This window comes from Diplotaxodon limnothrissa, linkage group LG19, assembly GCF_057381915.1.
Source record: "Diplotaxodon limnothrissa isolate DT_005_m linkage group LG19, D_limnothrissa_male_GT1.1, whole genome shotgun sequence".
Taxonomy (NCBI): domain Eukaryota; kingdom Metazoa; phylum Chordata; class Actinopteri; order Cichliformes; family Cichlidae; genus Diplotaxodon; species Diplotaxodon limnothrissa.
The window spans coordinates 21,293,291-21,308,494 of record NC_140614.1 but is presented as its reverse complement, the minus strand read 5'-3'; the positions used below and the strand labels follow the sequence as shown (position 1 = coordinate 21,308,494).

General features: G+C 40.0%; 1 protein-coding gene across 1 annotated transcript; it reads right to left on the bottom strand.

Moving 5' to 3' along the window:
- Nucleotides 1–739: 739 nt before the first annotated feature.
- Nucleotides 740–9,271, bottom strand: akap12a (A kinase (PRKA) anchor protein 12a). The gene is made up of 3 exons (XM_085343523.1): nucleotides 9,164–9,271; nucleotides 7,361–7,445; nucleotides 740–7,197 (listed from the first exon to the last, which is right to left on the bottom strand). Exons 1-3 carry the CDS (start codon nucleotides 9,269–9,271, stop codon nucleotides 740–742), a joined length of 6,651 nt encoding a protein of 2,216 aa, XP_085199649.1.
- Nucleotides 9,272–15,204: the final 5,933 nt, after the last annotated feature.

The window sequence follows — 15,204 nt, the reverse complement described above, 5'->3', positions numbered from 1 at the left end:
ATGTTCAGGTCTGACTTTTTAAATCATGTGGCATAAGTGAAATACTAATTGCAAATAAATGTGTTGTGGAAATATCTACATTTTGCTAATTTTTATAAAAAGGTGTTTCTATGTGCTGTAACTGGTAACATACATCATGATTTAATGTGGTCTGTGAATAACACCTGAACGTTTTTTAAGCTTTTTACCATAAAAGGTGAAAAGATTCAACAAATATATTATGATATTCTTATTGACTTACTGACATATACATTCTATTCAAAAACTTAGGCATAATAATGTATGAATTATGAGTGGAGAGACCTGACAAAATTAGCAATGAAGTTGCATTACATGACAAACAGGTAGTTAAATTTACTGAGGCCCCTGCGTGGTAAAATAGCTCATTGTCACACTTCTAAAATCATTCAAAAATCACAATTCAAGCCCCCTGAGAAGATTAACCTTTTTTTTCAATGCACACTTTCCAAAACACTCTCTTAAGTCATATACTGTATAATAATAAGATAATCTTAGCAATTAAGGCTAGTTTCGCTAATAAATATCAGAATATTTTGGTGCAACATAATGTGAAATAAAAGGCTTTGATGGCTTTATGAAGCTTTCTTCCTTTTACTTTTTGATTGTTCCACCTACAAAAAGAAATACAAAAAAGGGCATACGTTTAATTGAAATTGATTGTGAAAATATACAGAATAAGATGTGGCTTACCACTTAGTAACACTTGAGCTGGGTTAGGTTAATCCCATTCTGCCTGAGTGACACATGTTGTGATTACTGGGTACTCCAGGGCAACAGCAAAATCTTCACCTTCACTCTCAATTTCACCTATTCCTCCTGTTTCATGCAATCTCTGATGATATTCCTCATCCTCACTCTTGGTATCAGGTGCCATTTCAAACTCAGATTCAGGATCTTCTTCCCTCCTTCTTCCCTCATGTGCACTTCCAGCTTGAGGCTCCGTGGGTTCTTCCACTTTGATGTGGGATGCCCCCTTTTCCTCTTGGGTGTAAATGTCTTCCTCAGCATCCAGCCACACGTCATCATTTTCCTCCTCTATTTGTTTAATGGGCTCCTCTGCTGTTTTTTCTTTGCTACGAGCCTTGAAGACTGCAGGATGACTGATCAACAGGCCTCGTTTCTCTTTTTGCATCACAGGTTCTGTCGTTTGTGTGGCCTGAATGTCTGGTATTATCGATTGCTTTGACTGAATTTGTTCCACTGGTTCTATTGTTTCTATTGTGTGGATGCTAACAGCCTGTAGTACTGGCTGTTTTGATATCTTAGCTCTTTCAGTTAAATCTAATTTTTCTGCTTTCTCTGTGATTTGCTTCAGCGGTTTGGTGGTTTCTGCTGCCTGGATTTTGGAGATTATTGGTTCCTCTGATTCAGCTTGTTCTGCTGGTTGTGTTGTTTCCATTTCTTGAACAGCAACGTCCTGAAGTTTAGGCTGATGGGAGACCACAGCTTCTGATTCAGTGATTTCTGTTGTCTGAATAGCGACTTCCATTAGCTCCATTTGTTTCTCGCTCTCAGCTCTTTGCATTGCATTTATCAGGTTTGTAGGTTCCACTGCTTCTACTGCCTGAACAGCAACTTCGGACACATTAAGCTGTTTCACAGGTTCTGCAGAAGGTGGTGGGGATGCTGGTGCCTTTAGCTGCCCAAACTGTATGTTAAGTTTGAATTCTAAGGACAGGCTTGAAGGAGACTCTACATTACCTATTGACGAGATCATACCCGTGTTCTGGGGGGCTACTAATCCTGTGTTATTTGGTGTAACAATCTGGCTTTGTGTACTTTGTAGTTTTTGTGCTTCTGTGGTGGTATCGCCATCTTTCTTCTTAGCTAATTCTTCAGATGTTGCATCCTCCGCTGTCACACATACCTCTGATTTTTGCTGCTCAGCTTGAGTTTCTTCCAGATCCTCTGTGTGATCATGGGTAGAGATATCTAAACCTAAATCAGAAATTCGCAATTGATCCTCAGACTCTTTCTGCTCAGCTGGGATCCCATGTCCTTCATCCTCTTCTTCTATGAGCTCCCCAGAACTGTCCATCATTTTTTTATCCTCTGGTTCACTTGGTGCACTTTGAACTGTCTCGCTAATATCTGGTTGTTTTATAACTTCTTGTTCCAACTTATCTGGCACAGATTCAGGAGTGGGCTCTGGTAAATTCCCCTTTACATATTGAATAACTTCTTGAACAGTTCGATTGTTTTCCTCGTTATTCACTTCCTCTTTGATTGCAGTAGAGGCAGATAGATTTTCTACTTTTTCAAGAGTTTCATGACAAACATCAATAACTTCTTTGGCTTCTGTAACCCCTACCTCAATCATTGTGTTGACGATATTCTCTGCTGAATTGATATCAACATCCACCACTTGCACTTGGAATCTGTGATTGTCGTCAAACTCTAGTGATGGAACATGCATCATAACAACCACACTGCCTTCTTCTGCTGTGTTAATGACATTGTTCTTCTCTAATGGTGTTGTGCTCTCAAAAGTGTCCTCCATCACACTTGCTTTTCTTTCTATCAAGTGTTCTCGAATCTCAGTTGTTTCCTCAGTCAAAACATCAGGTATTACTGCTGAAACATCTTTTAGATTACATGTTATTACTTGCATCACTACAGCGTGCTCAGTGGCAGCAGTGATTACCTCAGTGCCTTGAAGTTCACCAGCTTTTTCTCCATCAACACTTACTTGGGCTGTACTAACATCCTCGTCATATTTGGGTTCTTCTGAAGCTTCAGCACTGTCAACACAAGTCTCACAATGGACCTGATCATTACTTGCTTGTTCTTCTTCTTGTTCTGCAGAAGGCACATAAGCAGCTGGTACCATTTCTTCCAAAGCTTCACCTTTTCTATCTTCGTGTTCAGCTTGATCATTTTGTGGAATGCTTTCGGTTTTCTGATCTTTGTTTATTTCTAAATCCTGGCCTGGTTGTTTTTTCTCAGTTTCATCTGTAATGCGGTCAGTGTCTGGTTTCGGAACATCTTCTAGCAATGCTTCAGTTTCAAGCTCCTGAGTGCTAAACACCTCAACACTTGATGCAACTGCATTTGCAGACTTGGATGCTTCACGGTCAGTTGCAGGAACATTGTTTTCTGCATCAGGCAGTGATGCTTCTGGTTCCATTAGGTCAACTGCTTTCTGCTTGGGTTCACCTGTAACTGTTTCCATTGCCCCCATATCCTTGGATATCACCTCATCTTCAGTTCCTTGAGGTTGACCTTCCTCTGAATCTAATGTGACGACTTGTACCACTTGTAACACTGCTGGTTCTTGAACATCCTTGGTTATGGAATCATCCAGTGCTTCACCTTTATCTTCAGTGATTGGTAACATTTTAGCCTCTTGGGGCTGATCTTTTTCTGCATGTGGAACATCCTCTGATATTACTTCTTTCTCCCATGACTGACCACTCCCCTCTTCTAAATCTAATATGGCTGCTTGTACAGCTTCTACCTTTTCTGGAACTTCAGGCTGTGATTCTTTGTTTTGAATCTCATCGGCCACTTCAGTGTGATGTTGTGTTGTCTGTTTGTTTTCATCTGTTACTGGTTCAGAAGACTGAATGTCCTCTGAAGGTTGTATTTCTGTTTGAACACTATCTTCTTTTGAATGCAGTGATGTGGCTTGAAGAAGTTTTGGTACCTCTGGAACTTTGGAAACTTCAGGCTGTGGTTCTTTTTTTTTAATCTCATCAGTCACTTCAATGAGATTCTCTGCTAACTCTTTACATTCACCCGTTATTAGTTCAGCAGACCGAATGTCCTCTGAAGGTTGTATTTCTGTTCGAACACTGTCCTCTTTTGATTCCAATGTTGTGGCTTGAACGCCTTCTGACACCTCTGTAACTTCGGAAACCTCAGACTGTGGCTCTTTAGTTTCTGGCTCATTAGAAACTTCACCTTCAGTGAGATGCTCTCCTATCGGTTTGGATTCAAATATACTTTCTGCTGGTGGAACATCTTCTGAGGCCGGTGCTTCTTCTTCAGGTGATTGAACTTTGTCCTCTTCTGCAGTTGCTGTGGCTTTTTGCTCAACTTCCACTACATCTTTCACTTCATCATCCTCTGTTTTTGGAGCTTCAGTCTGTGTTTGTCTATCTTCTGGCTCAACAGTCACTTCAGCAAGATGCTCTGTCTGCTTGGAATCGTCTGTAACTATTTCTGTTGCTGGTATGTCATCTAAGTGTGGTGCTTCGTCTTCAAGTGACTGAACAGTATCCTCTTCTGAAGCTTTTACATCTTTTTCTACATTTTCCAGTGCTTCCAACTCATCCACCACCACAGAAGGTTCAGCTTCAATTTGACTTTGCTCAGTAATATTTTGATTGATCTGATCCCCCATGGAGAACAAACTTTGGGCTTCTTGCTCGATGCTTCCATCTTTAGTTTCATCAGCCACAAAAAGAGCTGACTCTGCTTCTTGAGCCTCAGTTTTTGAGGCATCTTCTTCTACTTGATCTGCCACAACTAGAGAACCTTTATCTGGAGCAACTTCATCACTTTCAGGTAATGTCTCCTGAGGTAACTCTTCCTTTTCTTCAGAAATGCATTCTGGCACATGTTGGCTGTCATCAGTAACTTCTAATTCTTTCATGCTTTCTTGCACCTGTGTAACACTGACCTCATGAACTTCATCTTCAGTGACTTCTGCATTGTCAATCTCCTCAGATACAATCTCAGATACAATCTCTGTTGAAACAGCTTTGTTAACATCAGGTATGCTCTCTGTTTGGGCTGTTGCCTCAACTTCATTAATTGCATCAATTGGTTCAGCATTTAGCTCTGCGTTTACCACTGTTTCATCTGATCCTTTGTGTATTTCCAGGATTTTCGGCTGTTCTTTTTCAAATGTTTCAAGTAATTGAGGCGAGACAGAACTAACTATTCTTTCTGAACTTGGCTCCTCTAAAGTCACTGGGACTACATGTGTGCTTACAGAGATGGTTTCAGCAACTTGTTCTAGCAACAACTCTGTGTTGTTGACACTGTATTCAGCTGGGACAGGTGTTGCATTACCAGATGTTTTTGAAGAGTCTGATAACTGGGAAACTGCAGAGATCATCTCAGTTTCATCTGTCACAGTAACATCAGCAGGCTCTGGAGCTGTTATGGCTTCAGATGTGATCTCTACCAGGTCCTCTGCTATAGTGTCATCTCTTGCTGCTTCCTCAATGCCTGAAGCCGGAGTGGCCATGGTCTCTGTAAGTACTCCCTCCTCTGGAATATCACTGAGTTGTTGGTGTTTACTGATTGATTCTGTAAGGTCATCTGGTTCTTCAACTGGAGCAGGTGTAGCCAGTGTTTTAGGAACCTCATTTTCTAAAGCTTCCTCATTGTCTTGGGACGTTTGTGTTTCGAGTGGAAGACTATCACAAGGTGGAGTGGAGTCCTGCTGGACTTCATTGTCTGTTACTTCTGGTATGTAACTTTCTACATCTGCCTTGGTTTCTCCCATTTCATCTGCAAACTCTGACAGTGGAATCACAGCTGGAGTCTCAGAGTCTTCATCACCTGAAGCTTCCTTGTCAGCTTCATCTAAAGATACTTGTTCTAGCGTTTCAGCAGGCTTTCTCTTTTTTCTTCCAGGTAGGAGATTCTTAATAGAAAATGTGGACTCAGCTTGAGTAACATCATTGTCAGAAGGAATGATATCTTTGCTTTCATCCAGATCCTTGGCTTTTGTTTTGGGGGTGACAAGTTTTTTAAACGATTTCCATGTTGACTCCCCATCACTCTCTGGAGGACTTCCTTCTTTAATTTCTTGGGCCTCGTTAGATCTTTCTAGTGGTGATTCTGCACCTTGTTTAAGTCCACTGTCTTGCTTGCTATTTGGGGGTGTTTCTTCTTCTGAGTCTGATGATTTTCGGCTTTTTCTCCTTCCAGATCCACACAAAACAGCTTCCCATGACACAGATGAGTCTTTCCTTTTTTTCCCTTCTTCTGTGCTGTGATCTGATATTTCCCCCCCTTCACTTGGTTTAGCCTCATCTACTGAACCTGAGATTTGTGCCTGTTCATTGCTCAATGAAGGCGTCTTGTTACGTTTTTTTGGAGTCAGAAGTTTTTTGAAGGTTGCCCATGCACTGTCCTCTTCTTCTGCTGCCGGGGCAGAGGGCTGTGCAGGACTTTCGTCTTTCTGATTTTCAGCTGACTCTGTTGAAGACAGCAGCTGATCAGAGACTTGTTCTTGAGAGTCAGTGATCTTTGTGTCACTTGATTTCTTTGTTTTCTGTTTTTTGGAAAGACTCCTGAAACTAGAGCCTGACATTAGCTTCTTCAGTGGACTCGCCTGAACTTTTTCTTTTTCTTGAGAGTTTAGTATTTCACCCTCACCATCTGATCTCTTCATGGAAGGTGGTTTAACATCATCCTGAGTGGTTACTGCAGGCACGATCTTAGCTTCTCCAAGTCCTTTCTCAGTTGTAGCTGCCTCAGTATCAAGAGTAATCTCCTCCTTATCCTGTTCTTCCACTGCTTGCTCTGCTTTTTCAGCAATCTCGTTTTCCCCCATATCCACCAGTTCTTTCTCGGTCACCTCATCTTCTGCAAGTTTCTTTTTCTTCCGTAGACTAGAAAAGATTCCTGTGGTAAAAAACCTTTTTAATGGAGATTCAACCACCTTTTCTTCAGTAATCATTGGTGATGCTGGATGCAGTTCCTGTGTGGTATCCTGGTGTCCATCTTCATTTACAGCAGGTGAAGTTGTTCTTGCATCATCATTATCACGCTCAGCTTCCTCTTTGATTTCTGTTTTCTTTATGTCTGCATTTTCTGCAATATTCTCTGATGTTCCATCTGTCAGACTGGGACATGTTGTTGAATCATATTCATTTGCTTCCTGTGCTGTGTTTACATCCACACTCTGTTCCTCATTTTCACTTTTGACCTCTTGTGCATTATCTTTGACCTCCTCTGGTATGTTTGGTAGTTCCTCGGGCACATCTGTTTCAGCCTCTTCACCAGAGCCTTTTTTAACTGTCAATTTCAAACCAATGTTGCTGAAAAAATTTCTAAAACTTTCATTGATGTCATTTTGCTTCTCTTCCATTTCGATAATTTCTACTTTTTCAACTTCATTTGCATCAGCTTCATCTGGTGATGTCTTTGCATTGATGTCAACACTTTCCACTGGAGTTTTTTCTTCTTTAGGGGACTTTTCTGTCTTTGCAACATCTTTGTCTGAGGAAAGGATAGTTAAATCAACAATTAAATTAATCATTAAAATACTTTTGAAAAATCGGCCTAGTGTGCTAACAGATTCTTTCACTTAGAACCCAACAACTTGCGCTTCTATTGAAACCATGCTGGCAGAAATACACAAATTATGAATACCCACCCTCTGCAGAAATCTCGTCTTTGCAGTGACCATAGCTGTCTGCTTTTCCATTTATCTCAGAGATCTGCCCATTGGTTTTGAGAGGCTGAAAAAAAGCACAAAACTGAATGTACAATAAATCTCTGCTCATGTGTGCATGGCACGAAAAAAATTTAACAAGTCTAGTTTGAACCTCTGAAGAATTTCCATCTGTAATTAACAGGGATGCCAAAGACCTATAGAAACAGTATAGACCAGTTACTATTGGCTAGGTTTTGTGGCAGCCTTGGAGTCAACGCTCCTGATTTTTCCAATCCTAAATCCATGAGTCAGATTAGTTGGGAATGTCTGAGCAGGGTTTAGGGAATAAGAAACTTAACTGCACCCAATAGTGTGCCGAAGAAACCTAAATAAACAACTGTAAATACATCAGACGGTAATATTATTTCCAAGTTAAGCTTATTTTTCAACTTTTTAAACCAATTTATTAGATGTACAGAGTTTTGCTTATCTTTTTACTCATGTTATAATGTTGCCTTATTTTAAGTGCTTTATCTAATTTAAACTGAATTTAAACTGACTATCCGAGCTCTCCAAGAGCCCGAAAATAATAACAACTGAAGGCAAAACAACCTAGTTTTAGATAGTTAAAGGCCATAATCATCATCAACTCCCATTATCACAATTTAAATACAACTTATTGGGATTAGTGTTTTTTCTTTCTTTTTAACACCCCACTTCCAAGCTTAAGCACATGATTTCTTCCAGCAGTGTCATGTCTCCACCTTAATAACAATCAGCATGCTCGAATATAGCATCAAATCAACACAACATCGCCAAGAAAAAGCATCAATTTCTCTACTGATTCTTACAGGACAGTGCTAATTGACATCCTCATCGGCATGAGCTGTTATAATGTTGTACACTAATAATCAATGTTGTTTTCTGCTTAGTCCAGCAGGGGAGAAATTCCATCTCTCCCATGGGCTTTATTTGGTTCACTCCAAGAATGAAAGGTCATCATTCCTCCATGCTGTTTCCTCTTTCATCTACAGTAAATGAAAACCTCTGCGCCATCAATGAAATAGTGAAAAACGACTATTCAGAAGAGTAATACTATGTAAGTTATCAGGTAGCCTCAAGAGCCAAAAGCCAGCAGTCAAGGGCCATTAAATTTACTCACAATTGCAACATGAGGCACTGCACACAATCCATTTAACAACAACAACAACTTTTACAGTAAATGGTTTAAGTTTTGTGTTGTAAGACTCAGGCTATGATTTACAATTATTATTCTTTTTCCAATTTTGCAAATCTTGCTGTATAAGGAAAATGGGGCCAAAAAGAGTTTCAGTCAATGTGGGACATATATACATATGAAATGCATCACATATAAGACTTTTTCCCCTTTTATTTTCTTTGTCTTTATGTCTAAGGAGAAATGACACTAGGCTGTTGTGCACCCAGCACAATATATAAAGCAATCAATAATGCTTCCTGTTACAGAAAAGCTTAAAAATAATCACATTGCTCGTCAGTGTCCCAGTATTGCTGGATGCACTCATCCGCTTTGAAGGGACAAGGACTTTCCTTTTATTCTGACGTTAATTGATGTGTTGGCATGCAGCGTGTGCACCGTCCTGATAACAACAACAAAATCCAGCCTCAGCATTTTTTTAATCTTTCAAAGCGCCTACTGTTTGTTCTCTGTCACCATAATGAATCAAATGAAAACCACTGATTGGAAAAGAGGACAGGCTAAATCCTTGTTGCAAAGTTAATACAGCCATAAAGGAAGAATTTGGGGCTCTTGGGATATGTTACCTTGTCTTCAGTATCCTGCACAGTTTGAACATCATTCACTTTTGCGCTCTCCTCCTCCTCCTCTGCATCCTTCTTGCCCGCACGTTGCGCAGACTGAGTGTCTCCCATTATCTGAACTGCAGCGCGTCGCTATCCGGAATGAGCCACACGAGTGAAACGGATATCCCACAAGAAAAACAGGCCGGTAGCTCAGCTGAGCCACGGAAGCCGGTCAGCTCTCAAATGGTGTAGTCTGGATGCTGGAAAAACTCTTTCCTCTTAGATTAACACCTCCCTGCAGAATCACATGAAGCCATATGAGCCAGCTGACCCGGCCCGGCTCGGCCCGCCTCTCTCTGCATTGAAAAAAAGAACTGCAGAGAAAACAGCCTGCTCTCAGATTACTGAAGAGAATGTCCCAGCAACAAGCATAAACCTGCACTGGTGAGGATGCACTAGCCCGCAGATGCACTGAACAACGAGTGGCTATGTTAAAGATTTAAAGGATATTTTCATCGGAAACAGATGCTGCAAATGCATGCCGCATTAAATAAGAAAGTCTGTTGCTGTTTAACACTTTGGTTATTCGGAAAGTGGATTTTATAACTAGTTTTATTATAAAAAACAACAACCCAATAACAAAAAAAAAACAAAAACCCAAAACCTAAGAATTTTGAAACCAAGAATGTTCTTTAAAAAAACAACAACTATTTAAATCTTTATAGAAATGGTTAACAGTTAAAAATAGTTAAAATGAACTACTGGCTGGCTATTATATATATATATAATAGTTATAGTATTCCTCCAATTACTTAATTGCCTAAATTAGTAAAATTACCTGTACAATGAAAAGAATACATGTTGAACAAGTTTGCAATCATTTTATGTATCAAAAACTGTAGGGCACATTCAGTCTGACAAATAAGCAGACAGGTTTCATTATAACAAATGTCATATAGGCCCATGAGAGTCAAAAGTGAAGTTGCGGCTGGACATTGTGGGTCAGTGTCTGGGGAAAATGTCACAACCTGCCTGTTGCTAAAGTTGCCATCACATCAGCGGCCCTGCAAATACTTCTAGGGAGATGCTTTTTGGACAGCATGTTAAATCCTACATCCTTATAATTAGAACAATCCTCTTTATGTATAACATTTTTTTAAATTAATTTATAATAAGTGGGAAGTGTTCTGGGGGAAACAAATGTATGTCTTAATAACTTATTTAATAACATTAAAATGGGCAGATGTACTACTAAAACATCTTTTAGAGAATGGGAAGAAGTGGACATTTAAATAGCAAATTGCCAGCCTTATATAAACACAGTATATATAAACTGCTGCATGCTAATGCTAAAAAAAACCCCAAACATATTAACATGATTGTTAGCATGACCACATTTTAAAACTTCAACCCATTATTACTGTTATTAAGTCAGAATCTTAAAAACAGTAAAATTGAGTGCCCACTTTGAAGACTGCATGGAGAAATTGTTCAACAATTATACGACATTTCTCCATAAAACAAAAAAAAAAAAAAGCCATAGCAAAGCAAATCTACTTTAAAAGTGCTTTCATATTGAGGTTAATTACTGTTCACTCCACAAACCACTTTATTAGGAACACATGTTAATTGCTTGTAAAATGAAATATTTATCAGCCAAACAATGTAGGCCTGATCAAGATGACCTGCTGAAGCATCAAAATGGGGGAAGAAAGGTATTTAAAGCAAATCTGAATGTGGCATGTTTCTTGGTACTAATTGGCTAGTCTGAATATTTCAGAAACTGCTGATCTGCTCAGATTTTCCTGTATAACTATCTTGAGGGTTTAAAGAGAATGGTCTAAAAATAGAAAATATCCAGTGAATGTCAGTTCTCTGAGTGAAAATGCCTTGTTGATGCTATAGGTCAGAGAAGGACTGATAGGGAGACAAATAACCACTCATTACAACTATAGTATGCATAAGAGCACCTCTGAATGCACAACATGTCATTCTGAGGGTTTCTTTTTTGGTATTTAGTGTTGATCAGCTGATCTGTTACCAGTCCAACACAAACAATATTTCATAACAGCATAGAGCGTATGGAAATGATCAAATATTTTAAAGCTGGCAAAAAAGTTTTCTTGAAAATGAAAATCAGCTGACTGGTCAAATGTACCTCTTGAGCAAAACAGACTTAATTCGATTTGGTGTTTAAACTGAGGCGTGTGGGCAGAATATCATGAGCAGGGCAGACAAACACACAACAGTCTGCCTAAAATACAAGATTCGTTTTAGAAAAGGCTGCTTCAAAAGCTTGACCCCTTGCAGTCTGACTTCTGACTGTGAAAAAATAAAAGATAAACTAATAATGTGTTTATCTGTTAAGCTGCATTTCTTTCATTAAAGCGTTTTGCTGAAACTTCTTTTATGAGCACTAGCACTGCAGTGTTTGGGCTTACATGATAATGCCAGTTTAGGCAAGATAATGTGGTAGATGATTTTTTTGTTTGTTTAGTTTAGTTTTTGTTTTGTTTTTGGCGGGCGGGGGGGGGGGGGGGGGGGGGGGGGGGGGTGTCTTTGTTCCATAGCTTTTTTTTTTTCTTCAGTATTACACATATGCTTTATGATGGTCATGGCAATTTTTTACTTAGATGCCAAAGTAATGAGTAAGGCCAAACTCAGAATTTTAGGCAACTATAAATAAAACACACCCTAATCACTGCTCACTTTCTTAGGAACACCTGTAAGTATCTAAGCAGCCAATCACATAGCCAACACCAACTCCGTGTATTTAGGCATGTAGACATGGTCACGATGACCTGCTGTAGTTCAAACTGGGCATCAGAAAAAGGACAAATGTGATTTAAATGACTGTGCTTGATGGTGCCAGACAGACTGGTCTGAGTATTTCAGAAACTGAAATAATCTTCTGCTTTCCCACAAAAGCAGAATGGGTCCAAAAAAGAGAAACTATCCAACGAGCAGCAGTTCTCTTGGAGAAAATGTCATGTTGATAGCAGATGTCAGAGAAGACTGAACAGACTGCTAGAAAGGCAACCGTAACTCAAATAACCAGTCGTAACACCCAAGGTATCCAGAAGAGCATCTCGGAATCACAACAAACCCTGAAGCAGATGGTCTACAGCAGCAGAAGACCACACCAGGTGCCACTCTTGTCACCCTAGAACAGGATAGATTCATCCTATTTTGTGTCAACATTTCAGACTATAATGATGTGGGGTTCATTTTCTGGGCACACTTTGAGCCCCTTAGTACCAAATGAGGACTGTTTAAACATCACAGTCTACCTAAATATTGTTGCAGATTATGTCCATCCCTTAATGACCACATCTTCAGAGAGCTGATTCCTGCTGGATAACACACCATGTCACAACACTCAGATCACCAAAAGCTGCTTTTTTGAATGTGACACTGAGTTCAGTGCAGTTAAGTGGCCTCCACAGTCACCAGATCGCAATCCAATAGAGCAGTTTTGCAATGTTGTAAGATTGCATGAAGGATGTAAGACTGTGTGATGCTATCATCTTGTTGATTTTGTGCCACAAAGACTTAAGGCCTTTCTGAAGGCAAAAGCAAGTCTAACCTAATGTTAGCAAGCTGTGCCTAATAAAGTGTCTGGTCAACATATATAGGAAGGTCTTCAGAAAAGCTGTAGTAGCCTTTGTTATATACTGTTATACACTCCACTCATTCAGGATTTCAATTTATTTCCTCACCAACCTGTAGCGTATGTGTTTGCTGAGCAGCTCTTGTTGGAGATGCAGCATTGTTCACTCAAAACAAAACATGTTTGTAAGTGCAATATAGCATAGGTATAATTGTTTCTGCCAGAAACTGCAGACATAAAACAAGATGAAAATCATTAGCTAATGCAAAAATAGATTTCAAGACACAGAGCATGCTAAAGGGGAATGAGGCCTTAAAGGAACCAGCTGAGTCACTTACACCTATAACAAGTGCATGAAATAATATATTCCAGCTCTAAACGGTTTGCTTATTTTGACTGAGGTGAGGTTTTATTGTTGTGGGACTTTAAACAGATTAGTCTCAGCCAATTCTGGAGATAGGAAGAAAAAAAACCCTGCCTTGTTTACCCCACATTTTAACTTTCATAAAAAGATTAAACTTGTTAATGCTCTTCTGAAAAAGAATTAGGACCAGACTGATTGGTCTGATTGGCCTACTGGACACTGAATCTCTCTGCTATTATTTGTTGTGGACTGACCTTCGTTACTGCCCGTGCTGGACAGACGGTTTAACACTGCTGCTGGCAAACAGTCCCGGCTGCATAGTTGTCCATCAGTTTTAAGATTTCAGCAAAACAATCCATCTTCAGTATTTACAGTTTATAATTGGTTCTCTAATGTTTTTACATTTTATTTAGAACTTTCCTTTCATAATTTCTTATTATGATGTGGTATCATAAATCCTTGTTTTTGTCTCTAGCTGATTATTTTAGGAAAATCCTATCATTTGTGTCTGTGGTTTTTTTGATCAGATCCAATTTTATTTTTATTAAATTTGTATCAATTTGAAAAGAAAACATCTTCATTCACAACAATGAAGTGAGATTTTTCCTCTTGCAAAGCTTTTTGATTATTAAACATATGCTCTAAATCTTCCTTTAAACTTCTAAACCTAAAAGGCATTAAATAAATCAAATCAAATCAAATCACTTTTTATTGTCACATCACATGTGCAGGCACACTGGCACAGCACATGCGAGTGAAATTCTTGTGTGCGAGCCCCACAAGCAACAGAGATGTGCAAACACAACAACACAAACGAGCAAAATACAAGAATGGCCAACCTGAAACTAATAAATATATGTACAATATATAATAGTGTATGCATTTCTGGATGTGTATACTAAATATTTTCCTACGTGTGTGTGTGTGTGTGTGTGTGTGTGTGTGTGTGTGTGTGTGTGTGTGTGTGTGTGTGTATATATACACATTTTTACAAATTAAAAATTAAAAAAAATAAATAAAAATAAAAAAAGTAATAATAATAATAATAATAATAATAATAATAATAAAATATATAAAATATACAGAGTTGAATATGTGCAAAACAAGTGGCATTTATATACAGTGTGGAGTGCATAATGTTGAAGTTCCAGTAGTGAAGCTGAGGTGTCTATGACGTGTTCAGCAGTCTGATGGCCTGATGGAAAAAGCTGTCTCTCAGTCTGCTGGTACGGGACCGGATGCTGCAGAACCTCCTTCCTGATGGAAGCAGTCTGAACAGTTTATGGCTGGGGTGACTGGAGTCCTTGATGATCCTCCCCGCTTTCCTCAGGCACCGCTTCCTGTAGATGTCTTGGAGGGAGGGAAGCTCACCTCCAATTATCCGTTCAGAGCACCGCACTACTCGCTGGAGAGCTTTGAAGTTGTAGGCGGTGCTGTTGCCATACCAGGTGGTGATGCATCCAGTGAGGATGCTCTCAATGGCACAGCGATAGAAGGTCCTGAGGATGCGGGGGCTCATGCCGAATCTTTTCAGTCTCCTGAGAAAGAAGAGGCGCTGCTGCGCCTTCTTCACTGTTTTGTTTGTGTGTACTGACCACGTAAGATCCTCAGCCAGGTGTACGCCAAGGAACCGGAAGCTGCTCACTCTCTCCACAGCAGCGCCGTTGATGGTGATGGGGGTGTGTACTTCTCTGCACCTCCGGAAGTCCACTATCAACTCCTTTGTCTTTGCGACGTTGAGGGTGAGATGGTTGTCTTGACACCAGTGGGTCAGGGCGCTGACCTCCTCCCTGTAAGCCGTCTCATCACCGTTGGTGATAAGACCCACCACTGTAGTGTCGTCCGCAAACTTCACAATGATGTTGGAGCTGTTAGTGGCTGTGCAGTCGTAGGTGTAGAGTGAGTACAGGAGAGGGCTCAGTACACACCCCTGTGGAGCACCAGTGTTCAGTGTGATGGGGGATGAGGTGATGCTGCCCAGTCTGACCACCTGGCGTCTGTCAGACAGGAAGCTAAGGATCCAGCTGCAGAGGGAGCTGCTCAGTCCTAGATCCTGCAGTTTCCTGTCCAGCTTCGAGGGAACGATGG

What these genes read in the sequence shown, in the direction of transcription:
- akap12a (XM_085343523.1), bottom strand. Translation starts at nt 9,271, where the DNA reads ATGGGAGACACTCAGTCTGCGCAACGTGCGGGCAAGAAGGATGCAGAG. An exon ending in TGCAGGATACTGAAGACAAG is followed by an intron (nt 7,446 to 9,163) that starts GTAACATATCCC and finishes GCTTTTTTTCAG; the next exon opens with CCTCTCAAAACCAATGGGCA. An exon ending in AGACGAGATTTCTGCAGAGG is followed by an intron (nt 7,198 to 7,360) that starts GTGGGTATTCAT and finishes CCTCAGACAAAG; the next exon opens with ATGTTGCAAAGACAGAAAAG.